This window comes from Heterocephalus glaber, unplaced genomic scaffold, assembly GCF_053883595.1.
Source record: "Heterocephalus glaber isolate CG9 unplaced genomic scaffold, H.glaber_assembly_v1.0 deba00001689, whole genome shotgun sequence".
NCBI lineage: Eukaryota > Metazoa > Chordata > Mammalia > Rodentia > Bathyergidae > Heterocephalus > Heterocephalus glaber.
In genome coordinates this window covers 6,938,667-6,961,157 of record NW_028258414.1, presented here as the reverse complement: position 1 = coordinate 6,961,157, position 22,491 = coordinate 6,938,667, and the positions used below count along the sequence as shown (strand labels likewise).

The following is a 22,491-nucleotide window of genomic DNA, read 5'->3' as shown; positions in this document are numbered from 1 at the left end:
CGCCCCGGCGCTCCACCGCCCGCTCCTCGAGCTGCGAAGATGAGGCGGGGCGCCGGGCTTGACACCGCCCCTTCAGCCTGTGGGGGCGCCGCGGGGGAGCGGCCCCCGCAGGGTCACTCGTGTGCCACACATTTCCTGTCGCTCACTGACGGCCAGGTACGCGCGAGCTGAGATTTTACCTGTTCTTTGTTGAGCGCTCAGGAAGGGCTGAGGCCGGGACAGGGGCGCGGGGGCGCGGCGGGGAGGGGGCTGGGCCCAGGCTGAAGACCTGGGCGACTGGGCTCGTTGCCCTCACACAGGCCTGGGGGAGGCTTGGGTCCAGTCCGGCCTTACCCCCACCACTATCAAGACCCAGGAGGTGGGTGGGGTTGAACCGAGGCTCTTCGCACTGTGCTACATCCCCAGCCCTTTAATTTTTTTTTTTTTTTTTGAGAGAGAGAGGGTCTCTAAATCTCCCCCAGACTGGGCTGAACCTCCCATCCTCCTGCCTCAGCCTCCCAGAGTGCTGGGATTACAGGCGTGCCCCCCCACACCCAGCATCCGTAGGCCTCTGATTCCTCTTTTTGATTCCTGTCTTTAAACCCTACCTTGCTGAGGCCCCCCTGTCAGGTTCAGGGAGCCAGGGTCTGCTTTGGAAGTCACAGGAGCCTGGCTCTCGGATCTGGGGGTAATAGGTCTCCTCCAGGAGAGCCATCTAGATGGAGCGCAGGGCCGGGGATTTAGCTCAGTGGTTCCAGCGCCTGCTGTGAAAGCTCAAGGACCAGAGTTCGATCCCTGCTACCAAACAAATGAAAAAGTCTGAGTGCAGCCGGCTGGGAGACCCTGGTGGGTGGCTGCAGTCTGGGCTATGTGAGGCTGAGGCAGGAGGATGGCTTGAGGCCAGCAGTTCAAGGCCAGCCTGGGCCACATAGTGAGAATCTGCCTCAAAATAAATAAACAAATAAAAATAGAAAACTTGAGTGAGATGATGTAAGTCAAGCCTTAAGCACAGCAGATTGCGTGTAAATGGCAGTTTGGTTGTGGGTCTGTCCCAGAGGGCTGGAAGGCCAGTGATGGATGGGTAGGAGGGGTGGGTCCAGGGCAGGTACAGGAAAGGGGGACTGGCGGTGGTGGGACCAGGCTGCTCTTGTCCACTCCTCTGGGCAGGGTCTTCCCGGGGATGTGGTGGGATTCTTATCCATAACTCTCACCCCATGTGCTGGCCAGGGCCCCAGTTTCCATCCGTAGCCCTACCACCACTGTAGGGTACCCAGTGTCATTCTGCAGCACCAGGGCAAGACCCCTCTTTGTCACTGACTCCCCTAAAGGCCTTGTGAGGTGGGCAAGAGGAGGCCCTGGCCCCCATTTTTTTTGCTGGGGAGTCAAACCCAGGAGCTGTCTACCACAGAGCTGTATCTCCAGCCCACTTTTGGTTTCTGGGGGTTTTTTGCAGTACTGGGTATTGAACCAAGGGCAGTCACATAGGTATTGAACCAAGGGTTTTCACAAGGCCTGCCCTTTTTTTTTTTTATTTTGTATTTTGAGACAGGGTCTTGCTAAGTCCCTAGGTTGCCCTGGCTAGACTTGTACTTGTGATCTTCCAGCCTCAGCCTCCCAGAATTCTGGGATTACAGGCAGGCACCACCATGCCTGCCTGAGGCCTTGCCTTTCAAGTGCCCACACCTGGTGAAAGGCCTAGGGGCAGTAAACAGGAAGCAGAGTGCTGTCTTGGGGACTCATCCCCACCTGTCCAAGTGGAAGTGCTTCTGGGCTGCCCCTGAGAGGGGCTCAGAGGATGACATGACCCAGAGTGGGCAGAGGTCACCACTACTACATCCCACACTTTATTCCTCCAAATTCCATTGCGCAGGGGCCCCAGAATCAGGAAGCTGAAAATCCCAGACCCTGATGTGGTCCACTGGAAGGGAAACAACCCACCATGAGGAGAAGTGCTAGGGTTTCATTTCCTCCCTGGCATTCAGGGCCCTGTCATTCATGCACCCAGCTCCCCCTGACCTGTGGGGCCTTCCCAGTGCCTCCTGCCCAGGAACCCATCCTAATGACTGTGTCTCCCTTTGTATCGGAATCTCTGTTTTTTTCTTAACTCCCTCCCCAATATGAGGTCCATTTTTCATCGTGCCACACAAACTCTCCACGGAGCATGTCCTTTCTAACCACACTTATAATGAACTCACTCTCCTACCACAGTCTACAAAGGACTGCAGCTCTGTGTCCATGTCACACCTCATTTCCTCTTCATTGCCCCCTCACGCAGCAGGCTCCGGCCTCAGTGACCTTCCTGTTCTTCAAATCTGACAAACGCTTTCTTGCCTCAGGACTTCTTTCTGCTACCTGGACACTCTGCCTTGACTCCCATTCTGAGCCTAAAATTCACCTCCTCAGAGAGGCTTCCTTCCTGATCCCCATCTTATCCCTTGTCTGAGCGCTTATTATATATAGTATGTAATGATTATTTACTGTGTCTCCACCATACCATTTAGTATAGGTGCTTGGAGGGGTGGAATGGTGGATTACCTTTCTTCACCTATCCTAACAGTCACCATGACACATTTGTAACAGGACAGCTCAACAAGAGAAAAGCTCAACAGTTTTATGCAATCCAAGTTTTACATGACATGGTACCCTTCAGAAATGAAGGCCCAAGCTGGGCGTGGTGGTGGCACACACCTCTAATCCCAGGACATGGGAGTTCAAGGCCAGCCTGGGCTCCACAGTGAGTTCATGGTCAGCTGAACTACCTAGTGAGACCCTGTCTCAAAAAACCTACAAAAAAAGAGGACTGGGGATTTAGCTCAGTGGTTTTGCCACCTGCCTTGAAAGCACAAGGTCCCAAGTTCGATCCCTGGTACCAAAAAAGAAAAAGAAAAAGAAAAAGAAAAGAAACGAAGGCCCAGAGATGCAGGGCAAAAACTCTTTTTATGCCTAGGTCCAATGAAATAAGGACAGCTGTGTAGAAATGAATGTGATTGGACAAAAGGGTATGGTCTATTGGAAATAGACCGAATAGGAAACCTAGCAGGACCTGTCTAGCTTCTTCTTGGCCTCATTGTTTAACATTTTGTCCTCCTAGATGTGGGGGAGGATCCCTGTAGAGTGAGGAAGAGGGAGAAAGAAGAGTCCTTTTTCTAGGTGTTTATGTTTTGTTTTGTTTTTGCAGTACTGGAGATTGAATCCAGGGCTTTCACACTGAGCTACATCCCCGACTGTTTTTAACTTTTTCATTGTGAGACAGGATTTCACTAAGTTACCCAGGCTGGGCATCAGCTTGCAGTCTTCTTGCTTTAGCCTCCCAGAGTGCTGGGATTACAGGCATGTGCCACCATGGCCGGCAACCTTTCTGGATTTTATGGCTCACTTTAGGACAGCTTCTAAGACCCACTTTGGGGAAGAGAAAGTCTGGTTTCTCTGGCTCACTTCATGGGACAAAGTAGGTTAGACCTTATTTCTGAGGTTCTTTCAATCTCTTTATTTACTTATTTGGTGCTAGGGATGGAACCCAAGGCCTTGCACATGCTAAAGCACACATACACTGTAGCGTTGAACTCTACCCCTAGCCTCAGTCTCCAGCCCCAGTCCCAGCACTTAGTTCCAAGTACTGAGCATGGCAAGGCATCACACTTTGGGGTATCATGTCATTTGTTGATTGCAACACTTTCTGAATGAATGGGCAAGGGAGGGATGCTGAACAGAAGCTGGGGAGGGCCGGTGTGGAGGGAGCAGAGGTTGCTGAAGGGTTAGGCCTTTCGTGTGCAAATAACAAGAATCCTCATTCAGCTTCAGAGTCAGACACCTGTCCATCTTTGCCTCTGTCTTTTGGCAGACTGTTGTCCATTTTATTCATTTGCATAATCTCCAGATGTTCCTGAGAACCCTTCAATCAGTGGATTTTCGTCGCCAGTTATGCAGCTGACTTGTGAAACGTTCATAGTAAACCTGCTGCTCCTTTTTTCTTTATTTTCTTTATTTTTATTTTTTTATTTTTTTGGTACCAGGGATCGAACTCGGGTCCTTGTGCTTTCGAGGCAGGCACCGGAACCGCTGAGCTAAATCCCCAGCCCTGCTGCTCCTGATTCTACAGCGACCCATGGTAAGTACAGATATGTCTCAGTTACTTTTCTCATTGCTGAGACAAAATACCTGACACCCAGAGTTAAAGGAAGAAAAGTTTATTTAGCTCACAGTTTGTAAAGGTTTCAGTTCATAGTCAGCTGGCTCCAAGGCAGGGTGGCATGGCAGGGGCCATCGCAGAGAAGAAACAGTTCTTGGCAGGCAGAAGACAGCAAAAGCAAGCAATTGACCCAAAATAAGCTTCTTTCTGTCCCTTATATTTTATCCATGCCCTTAATCCTAGCATTGCAACATGAATCAATCCCAGCGTCACACACTTTAGATCCAGCCACTTCTGAAAAAGCCCCACCTATGACCATATGAGGCTTTGTGGGGACATCTAGCCGTAACAAAATTGAAATGAAGAAAAGCATGATCCTTGACCTGGAGGTATTATTTATGTCTTTGGCATACATGAGAAGTCATGAAGAATGTGTTCCTACAAAGAGCAATGCAAGATGTAGTATAAACTCCAAAGCAGTTTGTACAGTCTAGCTTATTTTCTGTACACTTGAAGCACCGGCCAGTGTGACATCTGAACATTGCTGAAGTCTAGACTTACATGATGGGTATAGAGACCTCAAAGTGACTTCTGTTTTTGGAATGAGCCATATGAGTGCACAAATCTTCGTCTTTTCTCCATCACTCTCTAGCATATGAATTTAGTTTCCAAGTTGCTGAGTGGAAGGTACTTAAAAGTACTTGATCATATTTTCTTGGCCAGAGTATTTCTGTATTAGATTATAGAGCATTCATTCTTCAGTTCTCGCAGTGATCATCATCACCTACTATCTTAGTCACTTTCCTAGCTGTTGGGACACAATACCTGGCACCTGTATGTATCTTAAAGGAGAAGAGGTTTATTTTGCCTCACAGTCCAGGTTTTAGTCGCTGCGTGGTCAGCAGTGTGGTGGCAGGGCCTCGGTGGAGGAAAGCTGCTCACTGCGCAGCAGACAGGAAGCAGAGCGAAGGGAGGACCAAGGAGGGAGATGCACCCCTCCAGGTCACGCCCCTGGTGACCCATCTCTTCCGACAATACCCGGCCCTCGAACAGCAAGTCAGTGTCATACCTCCATAACCCAATTCAATCATCTTTCAAAAGTCCTACCTTTGAGTGCGTGAGACTTTGACGAGGCATCCAGATATAAACTTTACTACCTATAGGTCCTGTTAAGTCTCAGATTATAGAGCCTTGACTCCATATTGTTTTGTTTTTGTTTTTGGTACCAGGGATCGAACTCGGGACCTTGCGCTTGCACAGCAGGTGCCGGAACCACTGAGCTAAATCCCCAGCCCTACTCCATATTGTTTTTGAGGCAAGGTCTTGCTGTGTAGTTGAGGCCGTCCTTGAACTCACTGTGTAGCCTAGACTGGCCTCAAACTTGTAGCAATCCTCCTGGCTCAGTATCCCACAGTGCTCATATTACCTCTTGCACTGCTATACCTGGCTTAGGCATTTTTTTTTTTTGGTACCAGGGATCGAACTCAGGACCTTGTGCTTGTGAGGCAGGCGGCGGAACCACTGAGCTAAATCTCCAGCCCCGGCTTAGGCATTTTTAACACGTTCCTGGGGGTGCCCATGCTCCTGGTTGGGGGCCACATGGTATATAGTCTCTTGGTTCCCACATCATCCCTGCCACCAGCCCTGGCCACCGTGGCTCTGTTGTACACATGTGAGGCTGTAGCTCTGTGCTTGTAGATAGGATCATGGGCCAAACACAGAGCAGGAAAGGCTGGGGCTGAAGATGTCTGGCTAACACATGCCTGCTTCTACGGCAACCCTTGTTGTGGGGGCAGCACCTCACGCCTGGCACACAGGTTGGCTGGTTCACAGCGCCTGGCTTGGCTGGGGCCCTCACACCCGCCACCATTGCACAAAGCCCCCTTTCACCAGCATGGCTTCTGGAGGCTTCAAGGCTGCTCCAGAGGCTTGGTTAACCTCACTAAGCAAACAAACAGCTCCTGGCCCAGCGGGCACTGCTGGATTCTTCTCCGGGCAGGGGGTGAGGGATAGGGTGGGGAACCAGCCGGGAGGGGCCACCCCAGGCTGCCCAAGCATGGGCAGGCCTTGCCTACTCCACCCAGGCCAGCTCGGGTCACCTGCCTACTCTTAAGTCCTTATCTGTACCACACAGAGCATGTGGGTTAAATGACATCATCCTTCTCAAGTGTTCAGCATGGGGCAAACACAGCAAATAAATGCTGGCTGTTATTTTTTGACCAAAGTATTTTATACAAAACTGCTGGCTTTTTTTTTTTTTTTTTGGTACTGGGGATTGAACTCAGGACCTTGTGCTTGCGAAACAGGTGCAGTGTCACTGAGCTAAATCCATGGCCCCAAAACTGCTATTTTTATAGACCAAAACCAGTAGGACACTATACTAATACTAATATACTAATGCTAATATGCTAATATGTTGATACAAAACCAAATTCTCCTGTTCCTTTCACTGTCTTGAGGTTGAAAAGTTTGCTTAGAAAACAGGTATTTCAACAACTAACTGTGACCAGGATTTTCCTGATTTTTTTCCATATCACACAACTAAAAAATAAAGGCAAAGGGCCAGGGATTTAGCTCAGTGGTTCTGCCGCCTACCTCGCAAGCAGAAGGTCCTGAGTTTGATCCCTGGTACCAAAAAAAAAAAAAAAAAAAAAAGGCAAATACAGTAATTAGAAGTAGAGGTTGGTGTAAATCAGCAACTATTTTGTTCATTGCAACAGCCTCAAAGCTCCTACTTAATGCTTTATAAACTTTGTAAATTTGAAATAATAAAATTTTAAAACACCGATTTTTTTTTTTTTTTTGGTGTTATTGGGGATTTAACCTAGGCCCTTTGCATTGAGCTACATCCCCAGGCATCCCCCTTAAAATTATTTTTATTTTTAATTTTTAAATTAAAAACAGTATTTTTGAAACAGGGTCCCACTAAGTTGCTAAACTGTCCAAGTTGGGATTCAACTCATGATCCTCCTGGCTCAGCCTCCCAGAGTGCTGGAATTTCAGGCATGCACCACCACACCAGGCTTGAATATTGAATTTTGGAGTAAGATACCTTAGAAGGAGTTTTGCTGCTAAAACGTGAAATTACCGATCTAGCCTAAACTCTCCATTTCTATGAGTGTTCTGGTGATTGAGGCCTGAGGAAGGAAGGGAAGTGGGGTCTGGAGGAGAAGGTTGTTAGGAAGCCACCTCCACAAGCCCTGAGAGCAAACTTGGCTTTGGGCTGGCTGGCGACCTGCATTCCAGGGGACAGGCAGGCTCTAGACCTGGGCTCCAGCCAGCAGTATCACTCCTCAGAGCGGCTTGTCCCCTACCCAGATAGGACAGAGGCAGTTCAGCTGCCTAAGATAGCATGGGCCAGGGCTGGAACAGGCTGCTGATGGTGGCTGCCCCAGCAAGGTCCATGGCTCAGCAGATTTTTCTGGTGATAAAACAACTCCTCACACTCTCAAAACATGTCAGCCACCCAGGCCCTCGGATGTGCCAGGGCCTGGGGTTTGAGGAACAAAGACACACACTCAAGTACCACAAGTAATTGGGGTAACTGGGTTTATTGTCAAGATTACTGTGGGCTCTGGAGAGCAATAGGTAGAAGCCAGGAGGACTCCCACCCTAGCTACCTGAAGCATCTCAGGAAGTGCACTTGTGTTTTGGTGGTGCTGGGGCTCAGATCCAGGGCCTTGTATATGATAGGCAGGTAGGTGGTCTATCACTAAGTCAAATCCCCAGTTCTTGGTTTGATTTTTTGAGATGAGGTCATGCTATATTGCCCAGGTTAGCCCTAATTCCTGGGCTCAAGGGATCCTCTTGCAAGGTGTGGCACACGTCTATAATCCCACCACTTGGGAGACTAGCAGGAGGAACATTTTGAGTTTGAGGCCACCCTGGGCTACATAGTGTGTTCAAGGCTAGCCTGAACTACATAGTGAGACCCTGCCTGAGGAAAAGATCCTCCTGCCTCACCATTGGGAATAGCTGGGACTACAGGTGCATGCCCCATCCCTGGCTTAACCAATGTAGCTTTTAGAGTCTGCCATTGATGGTCCCCGGCTACTTAGCAGAGCTGCCTCCTTTGTCTTCTGGATACCTAGTACCCAGCTGGGTGACCTACTCTCCCTGTCTGTCTGCAGGAACCTCACACAGGGCCAGAGAGGCTCAAGTACACACAAGGTGAGCTTAGTACCAAGTGGGACTTGTCTTCAGCAGGCCTATTGTGTGGCTTTATTCGGTCTTTTCAGAAACAGTTCAGGTCAATGTCTATGTTCCTCTTGTCCATCCCTGTCTAGAATTTGTGGGATACGGTGGGGCAGACAAGTTGAGTTAGGTGGCCTGGGTTGTCTTGACTCTGGGGTATAGACAGTGATGCCACCTGGCAGGGTGACGGTGCTGGAGTAGGGACATCTTAAAGCCTCAGCACAGTGCCTGGCAATACAGTGCTTAACAAGTGGCAGTTTTTACTGTCATTAATACATTTAGGCTCCACAGTGGGAAGGGGGTGTCAGGCAGTCTGTCCTCTGCTTTGCACCTGTTTCTAGCTGCCGACGCAACCCTGCAGGGAGACTTGCTGGCTGGGCCCCTGCGGTTGTTGCTCCCTCCACTCATAATGGAAGAGGAAGCCACGAGCTCTGAAGCTCAGAAGGGGCCATCATTTGGAAACAGTCGTTGTATCTCTTTAGGGAAAGGGCCTATCTCAGACTGGGCAGGGTTTTTCTGGGTGCAGACAAAGTGCTACGAAAAATGAGCAGCTGGCTTCTTCTACAATGCCTTGGGTGGGTGGAGCTTTCTGACCCAGAAGTCTGCCTATCACAGCCATAGGGGTATTTCCACAGCAGACACGGCCATAGGGTTAGGCCTCATGGGGCAAGCAGCCATCACTGTGCCACCCTGGGGCCCCACTAAAGGCACTGAGACCCCAAATCAGGCTAGATTTTGGGATCTCTTGAAAGACCCTGGGACCCCTCACGGGGCATATATGGCAATCATCTTAAGCCTAGGGGCAACCACAGAGTGCAGGGGAGGACACCAAGATGAGCAGAAACCACCCAGTCCAGGATCTGCTGCTTAGGAGGCTAACGAGATCATCTCAGAGATAACACTATGAAGGGAAACACTAAGAAGAGGTTCCCGAGGATGACAGAACGTGTCCAGGAGGTGAGCTCCTGCTCCTGTGTCAGGTGGGGATGGACAGGATCAGGAAGAGCTTCCCAGTTTAAATATGAAGTAGGCCTCAAAGGATGCACTGGATTGTTCTCCCATAGTGAAAATAGCTTTATTTTATTTCTCTGGTTATAAAGGTAATACACAGAAATTTTAAGCAACGTAAGAGAATGTAAGAAATTTAAAGTAATGCAAAATTCCATTGGTAGAAGCAGCCATAGTTAACAATTCAGTGAACATCCTTCTCATATATAAAACTTTATAAAGTATGGTAACATGTATCTAATTCTTTTTATACAAACAATTTTATAACTGCTTTTTTCACTCATAAATGAGCTTTTCTCATCGTCAGTGTTACTTTTCATGGCTGTATAATATTCAATTGTATGACTGTACCATAATTCATTTAATCCCTTCCTCATGGACATCTAGGTCAATTTCAGATTTTGCAGCTGTGAACGAGACTATGACAGGGTGTCTTTGGAAGGCCTTCCTCATGAGGCTTACAAATAAATGAGCACTCAGCCCTGTCCTCTGGACCCTGGGAATGGGATACACATCACCTGACAAATGTCCTGTGGTACTGGCTGATTTCTAGAAGCATCTATGAGGATCCTCAGTGAGTGTCCTGACACACTGGCAAGTGCCTGTTGTCTCTTACACTTACATAACCCCATCCACAATCTTGAAAAATGCTTCTTTCAGACAGGTTACCCAGCACACAGGAGCCCTGGGTTCAGTCTTCAGTACTGCACTAAAAAATAAAAAACAAAACAAAAACAACCCTGCCAGCTATAATTGTGAGATTGAGGAGGACAAGAGCTGAGACCCGGCACTGCAAGAACAAACCCTGGCCTAACGAGGGCTCTCAGGCCACACAGACCTAAGCACAGGAGACAGCACAGTGAGCTGTCGCCTCACAGGTGGCTGTGAGTGCCAGCTGGCAGAGCCTGTGACCACTTAGTCATTCCAGTCAGCTGTTTGGCAGCTGTTGCTGTGGCCATGCCAGCTCCCAGTTTATAGTTTGGTGGGGAACACCAACATCAGGCCACACAGCCGCTATCATGGGCACTGCGGTGACATACGCACCATTACCAAGGTCTGGAGGACTGGGCTGAGTTGTTTGCATCCATTTATACCTCTCGGCTCTGGCCCCCCTACCCAGACGTGAAGTAGAGAATCTTAGCCCCATCTCCAAAGGGGGTGCCTCAGGCCTATGCCAACTGCAGCAAAGATGTCCTCCTCTGTGAGGAGAGGGGTTGCCATTGTCCTCTGCTGTCCCCCTTCCACAGCTGCCAAGTACTGTACTGGTGGGGAAATCTGCCACCTGGGGGCTGTCTCTCACAAGCTGTGGGCTTCCGCCTTGTGGGCCCTAGGCCTTCTATCACCACTCTGTTCCATCAGATCCTGGCCCATCCTTCAGTTCTCCTTTGTTAAATTCTGAGTCTCTGCAAAGGCCCTCTTTATTTTCCTTAGGGTTCCCAGCTGCAGGTGCACTCAAGAGTAGAAGCCTTCTGGGAAGTGTTCAGAAGCGCTAGTATTTATGTGTAACACTTCCAGCCTGCCTTGTCTCTACTTCTCTCACTCCCAGTGAATCTGTACATGTATATAAGGCTTTCTTGAGCTTTAAGTCCTCATCTTCAGGTGGAGCCCTGAGATTTGGGGTTAAACAGCCAAAGGGCAGGTGCAGGCTCATCTCCATACCTCATCTGAACTCCCAGTTGTCCCTCCTCCTAGGTGTTCTCACCCATGAGGCTCCCTGAGCACAGGAACTGCAGAGGCTGTGCCCCAGGCTGCATTTTCTCCCAGACATGGCTCTGATAGTTATTCCCTTTGTTGCCTCTGATCTTCCCAACATGCTTAAATCTGCCCCACCTTTAAACAAAGCCCCCTTCTATTGTGTATCTTTCCACCTCTAATCAGTGGCCACCTATCACATCCAGAGGCACCTCAGTGACCTCTGTTTCCCCTCCCAGCTGCTCCGTGCCTATTTGCCTCCCACGCAACCCACGTCCTTCTCTATCTACCCTAATATTCTAGCCAGAACCAGGGAGCCATGCTAGCTGTACTGCTTTCCCTCAGGCCTCTCATCAAGCCAGTGGCCAAACCTCAGTGGTTGTGTCCCTCTCAACCTTTCCCCACGCTCTGGCCCCATCATTACTACCCTCCTCGACTTTCAGATGGCTGTGAGGAACCTTAGGGTCCCTCCTCACAGGTCCACCTCACAAAGGGCAATTCTCCATGATAGCTTCCCACACTTGAGCCCCATGTCCACAGTGCCTAGCAAGTTCTCTCAGGCATAGTTCAAGCATCTGTTTTCTCCATAAATCTCTCCCTCCTCAGTCCCCAGGTGGAATGACACCTCCCTCTTTTACCCCTCTGTCATTCCCAGTAGAGATTTCTGGCACAGCACCACTCATTTGCAGCAATGCACAGAAAATTACAAGTTCTGAGAGTAATGGGCCTGTCAGCTTTGGGACAAGAGGCTGAAGAGGAAGTTCTGAAACCAGAGAAGGACTGGACCCAAGGAGATAATGTGTAATATCAAGATGATCTTTGGATAGAACTTAACAAAGCATGGAGAAAGGTTTTTAAATATAAGTCTCTTCAAAGCAGAGTTACAAACACAGAAAAGGAGGTCAACTAGTTAGCTTATAGTGCTGGACTAGATTATCACTGTTAATTCTTTTTTGTTTTCTTTTCGGTGGTTCTGGGATCAAACCTAGGGCCTTTTACCTGCTGGGCAACCCCCCTACCAATGAGCTACACACTCCAGCACCATGATTTTCTACTTATATCATCCTTCTACCTCTCTCAACTTTCTATATATTTATATATATTTTCTTACCCTGTCCTTGGAGAGCCTAGCAGAATGACACTCTAGTAGCAGTGAGCACACTCAGTTCCCACATCTTTGCTTCTAAATTCCATTCTCCATTAAAAGGAAATCAAGATCCCATGGAGAAATGGCGGATTCTAAGATGTGGGCAGGGAAGCTATAAGATACCTGGCACATCTGGTTATGCCAAAAAGTACTCAATTACAAACACAGGGAAGTTTGAGAATCAAAGTCTTGCAATAAGTAAAATAGGAGTCCATGCACCCATATTGATAAACAAGTGGTTAAAGAAATGAGGAGAGAGGATGCTTTCCTTTGGATGTAGAAAGCCAACATCTAAATGTAGAGGGCATTATAGGCCTAGAAAATCACACTGCTTATTCACAGCAATAGCTGATTCAGACAAGACTGCCAACTGATGCTAAATAGCAAATAGTATATTTTGTTTACACATGCTAGAACAAGATATTTACATGATCTGGAAGTATATCCCACAAATCACACTGAGGATCCAGCACTCACCTCTGTGACATTTCTGTCCAGAATGCAAAATACCAGCCTAGTCAATGAGCCATCAGACAAATACAAATGAGGGAATGGTTTTTTAAAAAACTGGCCTGTATTCTTCAAAAATGTCACAGTAAAGAGCAAGACCCTGTCTAAAAAATAAAAAATGTCTGGGGATGTAGCTCAGTGTGAAGCCCTTGGGTTCAATTCCCAAAACAGTGAAGAGAGAGATCAATTGATTGATATATATCACAACTCAATGTAACACATGATCCTGCATTAAGAAAAAGAATTTCTACAAAGGACGTTATGGGGACAACTCACAAATTTGAATGTGGACCATAGGTTAGATAATAGTATTATATCACAGTGTTAAACTTCCTGTTTTTTTTTTTGGTACCGGGGATCGAACTTGGGTCCTTGTGCTTGCGCAGCAGGCGGCGAAACCACTGAGCTAAATCCCCGGCCCCTAAACTTCCTGGTTTTGATAACTGAACTTAAAGTATATGAGAATGTCCTTGTTCTTAACATCCTAAAGTTTCTGGGGTGATGGGATGGATATAACTGGGTAGGACTTACTCAAATGATTCAGAAAATGCAACATGTAAATACTATAGATAAAACAAACCATAAAGCAAATGCAATAAACACTTGGTAAATAACGGTAAAGGACATACAGGGACTCTGTGAAATTCCTACAACTTTTCTGTAAGTCTGAAATCATATTAAAGTTATCAAAAACCACCCCCTAAAACTGAGAATCTAACAGTACGGGATAAATCAAAATTATGGTACAGTCACTCTCAGAAAGGCTTCAAATTATATATCCTTACAAATAAAGTTGTGTGATATATAAGAATATAGGAAAGATACTTGTAAATATACAATATCAATGATAAAAAGATACAAAATATTTTATGTGTATATTATTACAACTATGTAAAAGTAAGCATAAAAAAAAAAAGACTGGAAGGATAAAATCAAAGATGGGAATAAGGATACTGGGATATAGGGAGAGACCGAGTAACTTATTCCAAAAAGTAACCTGTTGACAGTAATATCTACAGCAATGCCACTTGGCCTTGGTGTCCCTCTGAGTAGTGGAAATAAGTATGGTTTATTTGCTCACCTCTGCCTGTCTATCCCCAAACCTTAGCTGCTCAGCCAGGAGAACTGATATAGCAGGTCCTAGAGCCCCCGTGCAGGGCCATTTTTGGGCAGCAAGATTCCCATGGCAGGCAGTCCGCCAACTGCCATGCAGAGGAGCTTCCAAGTCTGCTCTGCCAGTACACCTGTGGACACAGCAAGGGACAGCCTAGCAATGACTGAGACTGGTCCCCCCCCCAGACCAGCAGAAACCACTTAAATGCCCTTGCCCCAAGCTGTCCTCTCCTGGGGGCTCGTGCTGGCATGCTCCTCTGGGCACAGACAGTACAGCTGCTCTGAACCACCACAGGCTGAAGAGGCTCTCGAATTACCCTGTCTAAAGGCAGAGGGCTGGCTCTGCATCTTTGGGATAGAGCATCAAGTCCTTATTTCTTTCTACCTTAACAAGAACAGTCTGTTAAGGATGTGGTGGGTTTTTGCTATTGTTTTGGTGTTGAAGATTGAACCCAGGGCCTCCAACATGCTAGGCAAGGGCTCTACCACTGAGCTATACTCCTAGTTCCTGAGGCTGTTTTTTTCTTTCCCCCTTGAACTCAGGACCTTGTGCTCTCAAGGCAGATGTGGCACCAGTGAGCTGAATCCCCAGCCCATGAGGCTGTTTTGATGGGCAACAACAAAAAGGGTAAGAACATAAGATTTACCATCAGAAGGCAACACTCAGAGAGCCCTGAGCAGCTTAGGGAAATAGGATAGGAATAAGAAAGTCAGCTGCTTTTGTGTAATAGCTTTTGCCTCTCAATATAAGAGATGTCTTTAAAACTCTTTCCTTAAAGAAATAAGAATAAGAATGAAACAGATTAAGAGATCCTCAGAAAAGGCAGCTGAGGTAAGTGGAGAAAAAGAAACCCCAATGTCATAGGGAAGCAGCAGCAAAAACCTGCGAGGAGTTCCTGTAGAGAGAAACTTACTACACCTGGTCAATGTCCCGGTTAGGTGTATCGACACCTACTTCCCAGCTGCTCCCCAGCCTAAAGCAAAAAGCACCACCATGTTGGTCATGTAACCTGATTTTAAAATATTTTATTACACAATCTTTTCATGGCACCATCAGGAGTAACAGAAAACGTTATTCCCAGTTCCTAAACCACATCCTGAAAAATATACATTTGTATTTATATATTTATACCAATACTCCACCCCTATCCCATAATTCCACCACCTATTGTAGGTTTTTTGCTTAAAGCAGGAAACTATTCTCTTAGGTAAGAAAATATATATGGAAGCTAAATGAAGTACTGGTTAGAGTGAGCGGGAACAGCTTGGTCAGGGGTGGGGGGCCAGGGAGGAAGGGAGGGGTGAAGTCCAGCCTAGGCAGGATGCGTCACTGAGGTGCACCAAGGGGGAGGAGGACAGTGTATAAAAAGGCAGCGTCACGCAGGTGGGCTCTGGAATCCTTGGTCCGTTAGGAGATGGCCTTTGCCTCAGGAAGGAAGGCTTCCCAGTACTTTGCCAGCTGCAAAGAAGTGGGGGGACAGTAAGCAAGTGCCCCCATCTAGTGGCAGAGCCTGAGCACAGAGCAAGCACAATGCCATGGCACTTGAAGAGCCCCTCAGCTACCCAAGCCAGGTGTGCCGAGCAGGTACCCCCTCTGCCCCAGACTTTGGTGTAGCATCGGTTGCTGAGTCTTGGAAGACAATCTTGGCCCCACCCCAGGCAGAGCACCCAATGGAGGCCACAACTTTGTCCAGCTCAGGTAACTCCTCACAATGGGGCCACTGTTCTAACACTGACTGGGGCCTCAGCCTCAAGGGGGCTATGTGGTACCACAGGGTGGCCAATCAGTGAGAAGTTAATTTACAGGGAAAGAAGAGGCAGGGTTTATCCTCAAACACCACCTCACCATGGAATCAGGACAGCAGAAAAGCCCTGTCAAATGCACTATGCTGGAACAGCAGGGTTTCTTTCAATGACCGCTCCCTCCCTCCAAGCAGGGCCTGCCCATCTTTTCACCAAAGCCGCAGGTAGGCAGCAGCCTTTGGAACAGCGGTAGTGATGAAGGTCATGTAGAACTTACATACCTGCTGCTGTGAATACAGGAGTGTCTCAAGGTACTTGATCACATGGTTTTTGAAGTCCTTGGATTTCTCTTTCTATAGGAGACAGGATTCTACATGACCATCCAGACAGTTGTTCCTTCCCCTTTTAATGGGATGGTGGAGTTCATTGCTAACCAAGGCCAAACACAGCCTCCGAAAGTAGAGCCAGCAGCTAGAATAGCTACAACTTCCAGCCAGCCTCTGCCAAGGCTCTGGAAAGCTTTCTTGGAGGGCAGGGCTGGGGTAGAGGAGGGAAAAGGCTGGGGGCCCAGAGGGTACATGGCAGCTACAAGCTTTGTTTTATCTAATTGCTCTGGTCCAGCAGAACCTGAGGAAGTTGTGCACACACACACATGCACACACTGATACACACAGGCCTCGCCTGCTCATGAGAACTGGACACTAAATGGGAAGTTAGGATCTTCTATCTCACCTCAAATCGTATCACTTCTTTCCGTACCACTGTTGAAATCCTTTCGAAGTCCCTTTCGTACTGAGTCACTCGAGATTCCCACTGGGAAGAAAAGAGGAAAGAAAAGATCATTCAATATAAGTGGTATTGTAATTAAGCCTTCATGTTTGGGTGCAATTCTCCATGAGACCTCAACTGATCACTGCATCTGTCTGTCCCTCTGGGTAGGATTAATACTACATACAAGATTCAGCATGTAGGCCCAAGTCCAGCAAGCCACTTTATGGGCTGGCTGGAAGGAATAAGTCTTGTCTCCCAAAGAGCTCTGATATTTCAGGAGCATCTAGTTCAGAGACCAGCAGCAACAGGAGCCCCAGAGAAGCTAAGTTTCTCCTCGACAGGAGGCCGATCTGAATCTCCCAGGGAGCACTTCCAGGACTCCTGCTGAGACTGATTTGGGTCAGGTGAGGAGGAAGACCAGGCCTGCCATCACTCAGCTCCATAACCTTGATCGGTTGTCTTTCCTGCTGTGTGCTCCGAGCATGAGGAGGAATGGGTCAGTCAGGACCAGCAAAACAGCCCTGGTGAGGCTGCTGCAAGGGCATACCTCTGTGATATCATCCTTGGCCTGCTGTAGCCTGTCAGGCTTGTTGGCCCACAGCAGCCGAGCCTCAGCCTCCCGCTTCTTCTGCAGCATGGCCTGAGCATCCTGCCAGCGCTGCCACATCTTCATACGCTGGTCGAAGGCAGCCTGTAGGGAGGGGTTGGGAAGAGCACAACCAGCTCTTCAGGGGCCTAGGGCCCTGGGGGGGGGGGTGGTTTGCCCAGCATCTGGGTCAGAGAGGAACCAAGCAAGGGTAGGCCCTGCAGCTGTGTGTTTGTGCCCAGCTGAGAGGTTTAACGTCTAGAAACACAAGCTTGGGTGAGATCCTCTCTAAGCCTCCTCCAATGGGCTAGTGTCATGCTGCTTCATGCTGCTTCCAGAGCTGGATGGCTGGGAGCACCAGAGGTGGTGACCTGATACCAGTGCCCAGTGCTATGGTTCTCAGAAAAGCCAGTCCATGAGTCTGCGTGCTTTGCCTGAGAACCTGCAATTGCCAGGAGGTAATAATACAGCGGGAAGGAAACCCATGGTCCTACTCTCATGGAACTTAGCACATAATGGGTAACACATAATGGAAAAGGCCATCATTATATTAGCAGTTACAAGGAGGTACATATAAGTATGCAGAGCAGTGGGAAAACAGGCAGAGCACTATAAAAGAGAACTAGGGACCTAGCCTAGCCTGGAAGGTATGTCTAGGAAGTCTGAATCAGGGAAGCAACTTTTCAGCTGCCACCCGAAGAGCTCACAGGGTTACCAAAAGATTTTTTAAATAAACACACCTGCCACGGTGCCACCTGCCGCCTGCTTTTGTTGCAAGTGCACATTCACCTACGCTAGACTATCCAGGCCTCTAAGGAAGCTCCCCAAAGTCTACCTGCTGGGCTTCTAGTCCCTCATACGATCAGCATTTCCAGAGAAGGGTAGCTGTCAGTCAAATTAAACCAGCCTCCACTCCACACTTGCTCTGTGGGCCTCAAAAGCGGCGTGTATCTAGGTCTTCACCCAGTCAGCCTCCTAACCTGCTCTTTGCTCCTCTCCGTGCAGAAGCACCCTGTATAGAGCTGGGCGTGGTCATGCACACCTGCAATCTCAGCACTCAGAAGGCCGAGGCAGAGGATCGCCATGAGTTTGAGACCAGCTTGCACTATATAGTGAGCTCAATGCCAGCCTGAAATATATAGTGAGACCCTATCTCAAAAACAAAAAGTTCCCTGAATGTTTTCTGGGCTTCCTTAGCATTTGTAAAAACTGGAACCTTAGGAGTGCAGTGCCACCAAAGGCACCTTCGGCACTGTCACTTACTGCTGTGCTCCTCTGCAGTTGTAACACCTCAAAGTCAAAGGATCAGGTAAAAGGTGACTTCATATTCAAGAAAGACTCCAATCTACCCCACTGGGACAAGAGTGGCCCAAGTTCAGAGAAGGGCAGGAAAGAAACTCTGCTCATCTCTGGTTCCACTGCTCACTGATGATGTGAGAGGGCAGACGAAGGGTTGAATGGCCAGCTTGCAGTTCTGAGGTCTAAGGGATGTGTCCCAAACTCTAGCCCTGCCCCCAGAGCTCCAGGCTGGCCTCCTTGCACCCCTTTGCAGGGTGCCCACCCTGCCAGGGTCATGTCCCAGAGTGGTGCTCCTCACAGCAGCTCTTCCCTAGCCAGGGCCCTTCCTGGGCTGGCTTTCCAGTCTACGCAGTCTGACCAGTTCTGAAAATTCCACGGCAGGTTACTTGTCAAGCCTCTGATCACTGTGGAGTTAGCAGCAAACCAGAAGCAAAGGGAGAGGAGTGGACACCGAGCAGCCTCATAGGCTATGTTAGCAACGCTTCTGTGGAGGAGCTGGGAGCAGCTCAGCTCCTGACACAACACAGAAGCTCCCTGAAGGGGGATGTGTCTGGGATGCGGACGGGGTGGCACCATTATGAGAGCTCACACATCCTGGTCCCAAGCTGAATCAGGCACAGATGGAAGTTCTTACAAGGCAGGTGCCAGGCTCCCTTACAGTTCTTTCCTCCATTTCAGGGAGACCATGAGAGAGCTAATGGTAGTGCCCCATCAAGCTTCCTTAACTTCTCTGAGACCTCATGGGAGGCGAGACTGCCCAAGTCACCACAGGAGGGCTCTGGAGACAAACTCTCCAGGCCCTGGGCCATGCTTCTCCCCTCATGCAAGGCCACCAAGCTGGTTCTTTGGAGTTACCTGACTGCCCACACTGGAGGGACAAGTGTAAGCTAGCAAGTGCTCTTATTAGAGCAAAGCCACCACCCAGTGGAGGCAAAGACCAGAGGGCTGAGGAAGTCACTGCTCCAGGGAGCAACATAGCAGGCCTGTGATAAGCCTTGGTTGGAGAATGGAGCACTGGGGACACTATCCAGCTTCCAACATATAGGGAGGCACTTTGAAAGTCAGGGATGATCTTTTCTCCAAATGCATCTAGGAAACTGGTTGTGGGTCTCCAAATAACTCAGTGACAACCAGTTAACAAATGGACTAGCTTACAGGGTACTTTCATTCTTCAGAGTATGCCTATTCATAAGCTACAGAGATGCCGGGGATTTAGCTCAGTGGTTCCATTCCCTGCCTTGCCAACACAAGGACCAGAGTTCGATCACCGGTACAAAAAAAAAAAAAAGATGTATATCATAAGCTACAGAGATGAGGCTTTGGGAAGGGGAAGAGCACAGGAAAGACCAATTCCATCAAGGGGAGCAAGAGAAGGAAAGGAATCTGAAGCTTACGCGGACTATGGCCAGGAGGCGAATGTAGTCACTCAGGAGCTCAGCAAGAAGGAAGAAGTCATTGTTGGCCTGTTCCTGGTGGAGCTGCTCAATTTTTTCTTCCACCTCAGCCAGCTGGGAGAGTGCCCGTGACAATGCCGTGTTGTCCTCAGAGCTCCCAAGCATGGCTAGACTCTTTGCAAACTGGGCTGTGTTCAGCGCTAGCTCTGCAAGGAGGAAAAGACAGCAGAGGCCCCTCTGATCTCACAAGGAAAAGGGAGAAGCTGGCTTTGTACAGCATGCCTTAACAATGCTGTCCCCTGCATATCTCACAACTGAGGCCCAGGTGGGAGGAAGTGGTCTGGTCAGAGGAGCAGGAGGGAGAGGCACCTACTGTCCTATGACTCATTAGGTTAGGCCTGCTTGAAGGAGGCAGCCTTGAAGAACCAAGGGCCAATTAATATGAAAAGGCCAAAGAAATCATTCTTTTTTTTTATCAGTACCAGGGATCAAACTCAGGACCTCGCGCTTGCGAGGCAGGCAGCGGCACCTCTGAGCTAAATCCCTGGTCCCATAAGCTTTAACATAAAAGTAAGAATGATTTCAGGCCAGGGATTTAGCTCAGTGGTGCCGCTGCCTGCCTCGCAAGCATGAGGTCCTGAGTTCGATCCCCAGTACCGATAAAAAAATTTAAAAAAAGCTTAGGAATTGCAGCCTTTCTTAAATGTTCTAGAACAAGGCAAACTTTTTCTATCCAAGGCCAAATAGTAAGTGGCTTTGCGGATCACACATTATCTCTGCTGCCTATTCTTTTTTCTCTTCACTCCTCCCTTTAAAAATGTGTAAACCACTCCCCAGTTCGATCCCTGGTGCCAAACAAAAACAAAAACAAAATAAAACAAAAAAAAGGTGAAAACCATTCTTAGCTCATGGGCCTGGTCGGTTTGCCAGCTAGCCTCATGTTAAAGGTCTATCTTTCAGACTTTTTTTGTTTTGTTTTTTTTGAGACAGGGTCTCACTGTGTAGCCCAGGCTGGCCTTGAACTCACTATGTAGCCCAGGGTGGCCTCAAACTCACAGTGATTATCCTGCCTCAACCTCCTGAGTGTGTGCCACCACGCCCAGCTCTAGATTTCTAATTATCAATATGTTTAAGGCAGAAGAGGAAAGCATTCAAACTTAGAAAACTTTGACAGCTCTTAAGCAAATCTTACCAAAGAAAGGTAAAGAAGGTTTGGGAGTTGTGTATGGCTTCCCTACATTTACACTGCTGGTATGACCATGTAACTAAGGCACATGTGCTATTATTTTGGATGCAAGCCATGAAATTAGAAGCCCTCATCTGAGGTCACAGTGTATCTGGGAAAGCTTCCTGGCCTCTCTCCCAGGTGGAAAGCCCAGGGCTCACAGTGGCCTATCTTCTTTTCCTGCCTCCCTCCCAGGGAGAAAGCCCAGGGCCCACAGTGGCCTATCTTCTTTTAAGATCAGAACACCAAGGACAGGGTGGGCTGAGAATTTCAACTTGGATGGCTGAGAGGCTTGGGAAAAGCATCCCCTGCTACCTCCAGCTCACTGGAGACAACAATTCCCCCCAGGTCCCGGTACATTTGAGAGGTGTTACCTTTCCTGTGGTTGACTAGTGTTTCTACCACAGCGTGCAGTTTCCGTAAGCGCTGCTCCTCACATTCTACCTCCTGGAGCTTCTCCTCAAACCACTAAAACACACAAGGCCAGAGCAGCAGGGGTTATGTGTGGAGGTACAGAGCAGTCTTTTCCTAGCAGGTTTTGCTGTTACTGTTTTGTTCTGAAAGGAACTGAATTTTTTTAATGGAAAGTCTCTGTCAGACATTGAAGGACTTCTAACTCATAGCCTAGGGGTGGAGGAAGCCAAGAGGCATAGAGCTACTCACAATGTCTGATTCATTCATCTTGATGGTCATTTTGCTGACTGCATCTGTGGCTTTGTTGAACATCTTGAGGAGACCAGCACTGCTCAAGGTCTGGGTCCCCACAGCACGTGGCAGCTACAAGACCAAGAAGGCGGGGATGCCAAGTTATCTGCTGCCCCTATTTTAGGTTCAGAAGAATTAGTATCCATCAGATGACATGCCCAAAACTTGCTGAACAAATATTTGAACTGTAGATGGGTTGTAATCTTAGGCAGTTACATCAATCTAAAACTAGTATATGCAAACAAAAACTTAAAAAGCCATGTTAAAAAGAGTCAGTAAAATTTTCATTGTTTGATATTATCTGTAGAAGGACTGGGAGTGTTATGTGGCCAGGTGACCTCACATGGAGTGTGTCTGCCCGTCCAGGCGTGGACTGCTTAAATACCGTGCAGACTTTTGTGAAAAGTCACTGGTGCCTTTGGGTTAGTCTCCTACTCTGCACACTGCTGGACTGAAGTTGTGTTATGATCCCACTGAGGTTTCCTCAGTGAATAAGTGTCCAAGGACAGGAGCACCATTTATTTAGATTGAGGCTACTTTTACTTTGTAGACTATGCTAAAAAGTTAAAATTTTAGTTCTCTGGACTTTACAAAAGTGTTTCTCAAGTTGGGACCATTTCCCCTCCAGGGGACACTTGGCAATGATCTGGGCATTTGGAGATGATCTGGGTTGTTACAAATGGGGAGGGAGGGCTCCTGACATCTAGCGGGTCCAGGCCACGGATGGTGCTAAAACTTGCTGCCATACACAGGACGCCCTGACCACAGAGTATAACCCGGCCCAGGGTCCACAGTGCTGGTGTGGATGAGCCCTGCTCTAGGAGTATGGAGGAAAGGACAAGGCAGCAAAAGAGAAGAAAGGATTCAGGAACACCAGAGGAAGAAGTAAAAGATTTAAAGCACTTGACAGAGACATTTTAATTAAATTCGTCTTGGAAAAGAAAAATCCCAAAGACTTAGTATAAATTTTTTCATTTGACTAACAGTCTATATAAA

At 48.2% G+C, this 22,491-nt stretch overlaps 1 protein-coding gene and 1 long non-coding RNA gene across 4 annotated transcripts in view; one reads left to right on the top strand and one right to left on the bottom strand.

The window, feature by feature from the left end:
• The first annotated feature begins 24 nt into the window (after positions 1 to 24).
• LOC106010340 (uncharacterized) lies at positions 25 to 22,381 on the top strand. 2 transcript variants are annotated; one of them, XR_001184172.3, is made up of 4 exons: positions 25 to 156; positions 3,993 to 4,087; positions 14,316 to 14,400; positions 22,248 to 22,381. It is a non-coding gene; the product is annotated as an uncharacterized LOC106010340 (long non-coding RNA). The 2 variants fall into 2 exon arrangements; XR_002386460.2 differs by lacking the exon at positions 22,248 to 22,381 and adding an exon at positions 17,878 to 18,012.
• Positions 14,784 to 22,491, bottom strand: part of Snx1 (sorting nexin 1) — a 41,976-nt gene continuing 34,268 nt past the window's right edge. For both annotated transcript variants that reach the window (XM_004855667.4, XM_004855666.4), the window contains exons 9-15: positions 21,454 to 21,567; positions 21,165 to 21,258; positions 19,566 to 19,771; positions 16,834 to 16,977; positions 16,248 to 16,328; positions 15,797 to 15,868; positions 14,784 to 15,231 (exon numbers count right to left, since the gene is read on the bottom strand). In XM_004855667.4, the coding sequence (XP_004855724.1) occupies positions 15,181 to 15,231; positions 15,797 to 15,868; positions 16,248 to 16,328; positions 16,834 to 16,977; positions 19,566 to 19,771; positions 21,165 to 21,258; positions 21,454 to 21,567 (762 nt within the window). In that variant the 3' untranslated portion in view covers positions 14,784 to 15,180. The remainder of the gene's footprint in view (positions 15,232 to 15,796; positions 15,869 to 16,247; positions 16,329 to 16,833; positions 16,978 to 19,565; positions 19,772 to 21,164; positions 21,259 to 21,453; positions 21,568 to 22,491) is intronic.